Genomic DNA, 8,296 nt, shown 5'->3' with positions numbered 1-8,296 from the left:
GGGGGGGAGGGGAGGCACGCGGGGCTGCGCGCTCCAGCAGATCAAATCAAGTTCGATATAACGCGGTTTCACCTATAATGCGGTAAGATTTTTTGGCTCCTGAGGACAGCGTTATATCGAGGTAGAGGTGTATATATTACACACACACACACACACACACACACACACACACACACACACACCATGAAAAAATGAGGGTTGCCATACCCACTTTAACGAGACTAATCAATTAAGGTGGGCTATTATCAGTAGGAGAAAAAAAAAACAAAAAAAAACTTTTGTAGTGATAATCAGGATGTCCCATTTCCAACAGTTGACAAGAAGGTGTGAGTAACAGTAGGGGAAAAATTACCATGGAGGAATAGTTTTTAGTTTGTGTAATGACCCATCCACTCCCAGGCTTTATTCAAGCCTAATTTAATGGTGTCCAGTTTACAAATTAATTCCATTTCTGCAGTTTCTCCTTGGAGTCTGTTTTTGAAGTGTTTTTTGTTGAAGAATTGAGACTTTTAGGTCTGTAATTGAGCGTCCAGGGAGATTGAAGTGTTCTCTGACTGGTTTTTGAATGTTATAATTCTTGATGACTGATTTGTGTCCATTTATTCTTTTGCGTAGAGACTGTCCAGTTTGGCCAATGTACGTGGCAGAGCGGCATTGCTGACACATATCACATTGGTAGATGTGCAGGTGAATGAGCCCCTGATGGTGTGGCTGATATGATTAGGTCCTATGATGGTGTCCCTTGAATAGATATGTGGACAGAGTTGGCAACGGACTTTGTTGCAAGGATAGGTTCCTGGGTTAGTGTTTTTGTTGTGTGGTTGCTGGTGAGTATTTTCTTCAGGCTGGGGGGGCTGTCTGTAAGTGAGGACTGGCCTGTCTCCCAAGGTCTGTGAGAGTGAGGGATTGTCCTTCAGGATAGGTTGCAGATCATTGAAGATGCGCTGGAGAGGTTTTAGCTGGGGGGCTGAAGGTGATGGCTAGGGGCATTCTGTTACTTTCTTTGTTGTGCCTGTCCTGTAGGAGATGACTTCTGGGTACTCTTCTGGCTCTGTCAATCTGTTTCTTCACTTCAGCAGGTGGGTACTGTAGTTTTAAGAATGCTTGATAGAGATCTTGTAGGTGTTTGTCTCTGTCTGAGGGACTGGAGCAAATGCGGTTGTATCTTAGAGCTTGGCTGTAGACAATGGATCGTGTGATGTGGTCTGGATGAAAGCTGGAGGCATGTAGGTAAGTATAGTGGTCAGTAAGTTTCCGGTATAGGGTGGTGTTTATGTGACCATCGCTTATTAGCACAGTAGTGTCCAGGAAGTGGCTCTCTTGTGTGGACTGGTCCAGGCTGAGGTTGATGGTGGGGTGGAAATTGTTGAAATCAGGGTGGCATTCCTCAAGGGCTTCTTTTCCACGGGTCCAGATGATGAAGATGTCATCAATGTAGCGCAAGTAGAGTAGGGGCGTTAGAACAACGCTTCCTCAGCTCTCGTCCCCTAAGTCAGCCATAAAAATTTTGGCATACTGTGGGACCATGTGAGTAACCATAGCAGTGCCGCTGACTTGAAGGTATAAATTGTCCCCAAATGTGAAATAGTTGTGGATGAGGACAAAGGGTACGTCTTCACTATCCGCCGTATCGGCAGGTAGCAATCGATCCCTGAATGCGCTCACCGTCGACTCCGGAACTCCCAGAGCGAGCGGCGGTAGCGCAGTTGACGGGGGAGCCGCGGCCGTCGATCCTGCGCCGTCTGGACCCCAGGTAATTCGATTCAAGATACTTACACAACTTCAGCTACGCGAATAGCGTAGGTGAAGTTGTGTATCTTGGATCGAAACCCCCTCCCCCAGTGTAGACCAGCCCAAAGTCACAAAGTTCAGCCACCAGGTTTGCTGTGACATTATCGGGGATACTGTTCCTGACGGCTTGTAGTCCATCTTTGTGTAGAATATTGGTGTAGAAGGCTTCTACATCCATAGTGGCCAGGATGGTGTTTTCTGGAAGATCACCAATGCATTGTAGTTTCCTGGAGTGCTGGTAGCATGAGGGGCTGGCGGAGGCCAGGGGTAATGGACAGGGAGCCCCGCAACCAGGGGTTGGAGTTCCGTGGCCAGAGCCTACTGCTCGCGAACCCAGGGCTGGAGCCCAACCCTACTGTCCCTGGGAAGGTGGAGAACTCACTAGCTGCCTGCTCCTCCAGCATGCGTGTCTCGGGGGATGGGGGGGGAGGGGGAAGTGTGCACGGCAGGGTCCAACCCCTGCTGGTGGCCCTGGGGGAGGGACCACTGCTTTGCCTCCCCCAATCACTGCCCAGGAGGGTGTGGCAGGAAGAAAAGACCTTGGTGGCCGCATTTGAGAAACGCTGGCCTAGATTCCTCCCAAACTGCTCAGCTCATGAGAGAGAGTCATTTATTCAAATCAAATGAATTCAGAACAGTGATTATAGCCTTAAAGACAAGTGCAGCCCATAGCTTCAGACGTGTTTTCAATGTGGCCCTTATTTAGGGCCAAGTTTAGACACCCTGGCTCTAGGTCAGTGGTTCTCAACCTGCAGCCCGTGGGCCACTTGCGGCCCATGTGACATCCTCAGGGCCATACAGGTAGTATTGGATGCGGCCCACAATGGTAAATAAGTTGAGAACCACTGCTGTAGCCCATAAGATTATTTTGCTAGCTATTCTATCCTACTAATCCAGACAGCCACATCAAATAATAGGTTTCTTTTTCTGAATTAATCCATTTCATTCTTCTATTTTATCAGTATTAATTCCTTTGAATTTAGGATGTGTTGAGGCACGTGTTTCCTGATAATAAGTTTTGCTGAAATGCAAGAAGCCTACTGGCCTGTAAGATCCGGTAAGAACTGCTATATAGCTAAAAGTATAATCAGTTAAGACTAAGTCAGCATAAAAGCTGGTAACCTTGGCATAGATGGGAGTGGTCCCTAAACTTTGGGGGAACCAAAGGGAGGAACTATACACAATACTGAACAGGTTTATCCAGCATCTACAACCAGTTGGTAACCACAGGGTACACCACAACTTGGAAGTCGCCAAGAGAGCGTAGGTTGGCAGTTTTTGGAGTGAGATAATCCTTATTAATATACAGAAAGTAAGTGTCATAATCCACTAACCTACAGGATAAGGGTACCCATACATTTCTTAGGGTATGGAACTAAGATTTGGGTATAGTAGGTGGGGTCTGAATTACATAGTGTCAGGGTCCTATAAAATACCTTGTACGGAAGAAGTCTGGCCCGCTCTTCTAGCTTTTCTATTTAGCAGCCTTTAAGCTTTACTTCTAGCTCTCTTTGAGCTCGCTCTTTTAGCGCTTCTTTTAGTCTTTAGCTCTTTCTTTAGTCTTTGTTCTCCTATATTCTATAGAGTATCTTCTAGGATGCTCAGCTTGTGCAGTGTAGTAGAACTACTCAACATTTCTAACGATTGGGGAAGCCAGCATCATCGTGTTATGGGGCATGACAGGAGCGAGGCTAGTCCTTCACCTCCTATTACCGGGTCCTCAAGGAAGGGTGTGAGTATGTTAAGTTAAGGTACATATAATAGGAATGTTACCACCAGGAGTTTTGGAATCTTTTATTGTTTTTCAGTTATAAGTTTCATAGCATTTATTATTCTTTTGTTAATCTCAAAGTTATCAATTTGGTATTGTCCTCAGTGTACGTGTTTTTGCTAGGCGCTCCCACTATAGAACTCTGAGTTCTTGAACCCTGCAGTCTGAATTGGACAAGAACCTATCAATCTTCTGGTTGGATGCGATCAATGGCGAGCCATAACAACTAACCCATCACATTCAGGTCAACACTGTGCTGGTAACCTAAGCAGCGTGTCAGGTTTTGAATTGTGCCATCAGCAGAAAACCCACAAGACCTTTAGTAGAAACAGCCGCACGAAGTGTTACATGCATGGGGCCAGGAAGCCCAGCATCACTGGGGCACTGTATGTGGTTAATGACTTGTAAAGTAAGGTGCGCTCTGAAAACCACAGTAGTTTCAATCTGATCTGTGTGTTCTGAAGATTTCCTCAATCATCAACTACATCTGATGCACGCAAAGCAAAACTGAACCATGACAGAAGCAAGTAGGACAAGCCCTCTTGCCCAAGAAAAATCAAAACACAGGAAGAAGCAACGGTGCAAGCTCCTCCACTACTGTCCTCTCGGACCGGCCTTGAGGGACAACCTCTATTGGCTGAATGGCTATCCCCAAGCTTTGGGCTCTGGACAAAGTGCACCAACAATGAGGGTCTATTAATGCCAGTTTTGATGGTGCGGACACTTATCCACTAGGAACTGGACCGAGACCAAATTTGTTTCCCATAGATGACCACACAATCAGATGGCAATTACTTTCTTGTTGTCAGCTTGGCTGGTTTAGAACTGGTGACCCAGAGGTGGAAGGTTCTCACTTCCACTGGCAAACCCCTTAGTGACTCGGCTGTCTGGTTCTAGGCAAACTTACACTGTGCCTGCTCCTAAAGCAGAGACAGGGGGAAGCAATTCCTGGAAAGGATGTATGCTCCTCCATAGCTTAACCCATTCCTGAAATTCAGCCACTTCAGAAGAGAGCTACTGCCACGCAACTGGTTCGTGTTTGTTCTTTTTTTAGAGACATGAAGTCAGGAAAGGGGGAATTCTGGGAAGTAGAATGAAGTTACCCAAACAGTAATTCTGAACAGATTCCAAATAGTGACCCACAGTGGGTAGCAGGCTACCTGAGGTGCTAGCGCTCCGGTCGCTCCAGGAAGAGAAAAGGATACACATGATTGCAGGAAAGCCTGTATGTGTTCTCTATGATCCCTTCTTCGTTGACATCTACAAAGATCTGTTGGCCACACACGGCGCAGACGCTGTCAGAAAGGTGCTTCGTTGGCATTCCTGATGCGCTGTAAAACTGAATAGGATGGCGGGAGGGAACAACACAAGACAAGAACTAGTCAGAATTAATGTGCATTCACTAACAAAGTCTTGCTCCTCTACAGTTCAAGCTAAAGGAGTCTGCTGCAAGATTACAGTTTAACTGGCAGAGAGAGTGATCCAGTGGTCACAGCAAGGACCTGGGAATATGAACTTCTAGCTTCAGCCCCCCTCCCTTGGTTCAGCCCGCCCGCCATGGGGCTTCAGGGGTGGACTTCAGACGCCCTGCAACACTCCAGATGTGGGGCTCTGGCTCTGAGCTTCAGCAGGGCTGGCCTTACTGGGCACCATGGTCAAGAGGCAAGGAACAGGCTGAGCCTGGTGTGCGAGGCGGCAGAAGGGAGCTGGGGGCAATGGAGGGGGGAAGCAGTGGGGATCAGGGGCACGATGGGGAGCCTGGGCGAGTATTGGGAGGGCATGGGGACACAGCGGGGGCCAGGGACACAAAAATACAACTGGACATTATTATTGAGTCTGCAAAAAAATTCCTACATAAATTACAATGATTTATTTGGACACGTATATGTGCATATTTATTTTTTTCCTAAGTATTTTAGGAAAATCTGTGAGAGCCGTCTCCATCAAAAAATGTGTTGTGAGAACCATAGAATCATAGAATATCAGGGTTGGAAAGGACCTCAGGAGGTCATCTAGTCCAACCCCCTGCTCAAAGCAGGACCAATTCCCAACTAAATCATCCCAGCCAGGGCTTTGTCAAGCCGGGCCTTAAAAACCTCCAAGGAAGGAGATTCCACCACCTCCCTAGGTAACGCAATCCAGTACTTCACCACCCTCCTAGTGAAATAGTGTTTCCTAATATCCAACCTAGACCTCCCCCACTGCAACTTGAGACCATTGCTCCTTGTTCTGTCATCTGCTACCACTGAGAACAGCCGAGCTCCATCCTCTTTGGAACCCCCTTTCAGGTAGTTGAAAGCAGCTATCAAATCCCCCCTCATTCTTCTGTTCTGGAGACTAAACAATCCCAGTTCCCTCAGCCTCTCCTCATAAGTCATGTGCTCTAGACCCCTAATCATTTTTGTTGCCCTCCGCTGGACTCTTTCCAATTTTTTCACATCCTTCTTGTAGTGTGGGGCCCAAAACTGGACACAGTACTCCAGATGAGGCCTCACCAATGTCGAATAAAGGGGAACGATCACGTCCCTCGATCTGCTGGCAATGCCCCTACTTATACAGCCCAAAATGCCATTAGCCTTCTTGGCAACAAGGGCACACTGTTGACTCATATCCAGCTTCTCGTCCACTGTGACCCCTAGGTCCTTTTCTGCAGAACTGCTACCTAGCCATTCGGTCCCTAGTCTGTAGCAGTGCATGGGATTCTTCCATCCTAAGTGCACTTGTCCTTGTTGAACCTCATCAGGTTTTTTTTGGCCCAATTTGTCTAGGTCTCTCTGTATCCGATCCCTACCCTCTAGTGTATCTACCACGCCTCCCAGTTTAGTGTCATCTGCAAACTTGCTGAGAATGCAGTCCACACCATCCTCCAGATCATTAATAAAGATATTAAACAAAACCGGCCCCAGGACCGACCCTTGGGGCACTCTGCTTGAAACCGGCTGCCAACTAGACATCACTACCCATTGAGCCCGACGATCTAGCCAGCTTTCTATCCACCTTACAGTCCATTCATCCAGCCCATACTTCTTTAACTTGGCGGCAAGAATATTGTGGGAGACTGTATCAAAAGCTTTGCTAAAGTCAAGGAATAACACATCCACTGCTTTCCCCTCATCCACAGAGGGAGTTATCTCATCATAGAAGGCAATTAAGTTAGTCAGGCACGACTTCCCCTTGGTGAATCCATGCTGACTGTTCCTGATCACTTTCTTCTCCTCTAAGTGCTTCAGAATTGATTCCCTGAGGACCTGCTCCATGATTTTTCCAGGGACTGAGGTGAGGCTGACTGGCCTGTAGTTCCCCGGATCCACCTCCTTCCCTTTTTTAAAGATGGGCACTACATTAGCCTTTTTCCAGTCATCCGGGACCTCCCCCGATCGCCATGAGTTTTCAAAAATAATGGCCAATGGCTCTGCAATCACATCTGCCAACTCCTTTAGCACCCTCGGATGCAGCGCATCCGGTCCCATGGACTTGTGCTCGTCCATTTTTCTAAATAGTCCCGAACCACTTCTTTCTCCACATAGGGCTGGTCACCTTCTCCCCATATTGTGCTGCCCAGTGCAGCAGTCTGGGAGCTGACCTTGTTCGTGAAGACAGAGGCAAAAAAAAATCATTGAGTACATTAGCTTTTTCCACATCCTCGGTCACTAGGTTGCCTCCCCCATTCAGTAAGGGGCCCACACTTTCCTTGACTTTCTTCTTGTTGCTAACATACCTGAAGAAACCCTTCTTATTTACTCTTAACATCTCTTGCTAGCTGCAACTCCAAGTGTGATTTGGCCTTCCTGATTTCACTCCTGCACGCCTGAGCAGTATTTTTATACTCCTCCCTGGTCATGTGTCCAATCTTCCACTTCTTGTAAGCTTCTTTTTTGCGTTTAAGATCAGCAAGGATTTCACTGTTTAGCCAAGCTGGTCGCCTGCCATATTTACTGTTCTTTCTACACATCGGGATGGTTTGTTCCTGCAACCGCAATAAGGATTCTTTAAAATACAGCCAACTCTCCTGGACCCCTTTGCCATTCATGTTATTCTCCCAGGGAATCCTGCCCATCTGTTCCCTGAGGGAGTCAAAGTCTGCTTTTCTGAAGTCCAGGGTCCGTATTCTGCTGCTCTCCTTTCTTCCTTGTGTCAGGATCCTGAACTCGACCATCTCATGGTCTCTGCCTCCCAGGTTCCCATCCACCTTTGCTTCCCCTAATAATTCTTCCCTGTTTGTGAGCAGCAGGTCAAGAAAAGCTCTGCCCCTAGTTGGTTCCTCCAGCACTTGCACCAGGAAATTGTCCCCTACACTTTCCAAAAACTTCCTGGATTGTCTGTGCACCGCTGTATTGCTCTCCCAGCAGATATCAGGGTGATTAAAGTCTCCCATGAGAACCAGGGCCTGCGATCTAGCAACTTCTGTTAGTTGCCGGAAGAAAGACTTGTCCACCTCATCCCCCTGGTCTGGTGGTCTATAGCAGACTCCGACCACGACATCACCCTTGTTGCTCACACTTCTCAACTTTATCCAGAGACTCAGGTTTTTCTGCAGTTTCATACTGGAGCTCTGAGCAGTCATACTCCTCTCTTACATACAACGCAACTCCCCCACCTTTTCTGCCCTGCCTGTCCTTCCTGAACAGTTTATATCCATCCATGACAGTACTCCAGTCATGTGAGTTATCCCACCAAGTCTCTGTTATTCCAATTGCATCGTAGTTCCCTGACTGTGCCAGGACTTCTAGATCT

At 47.4% G+C, this 8,296-nt stretch overlaps 1 protein-coding gene across 1 annotated transcript in view; it reads right to left on the bottom strand.

The window, feature by feature from the left end:
- RNF121 (ring finger protein 121) overlaps positions 1–8,296 on the bottom strand; it is a 30,135-nt gene that overhangs the window by 5,899 nt on the left and 15,940 nt on the right. The window contains exon 6 of the mRNA XM_026659759.1: positions 4,768–4,901. Coding sequence (XP_026515544.1) covers positions 4,768–4,901 — 134 coding nt within the window. The remainder of the gene's footprint in view (positions 1–4,767; positions 4,902–8,296) is intronic.

The sequence above is a fragment of the Terrapene carolina genome, unplaced genomic scaffold (assembly GCF_002925995.2).
Source record: "Terrapene carolina triunguis isolate 2854851 unplaced genomic scaffold, T_m_triunguis-2.0 Scaffold674, whole genome shotgun sequence".
Classification (NCBI taxonomy): Eukaryota; Metazoa; Chordata; order Testudines; family Emydidae; genus Terrapene; species Terrapene triunguis.
Note: the sequence above shows the minus strand (reverse complement) of the source record. Positions and strands in the feature narration are given on the sequence as shown.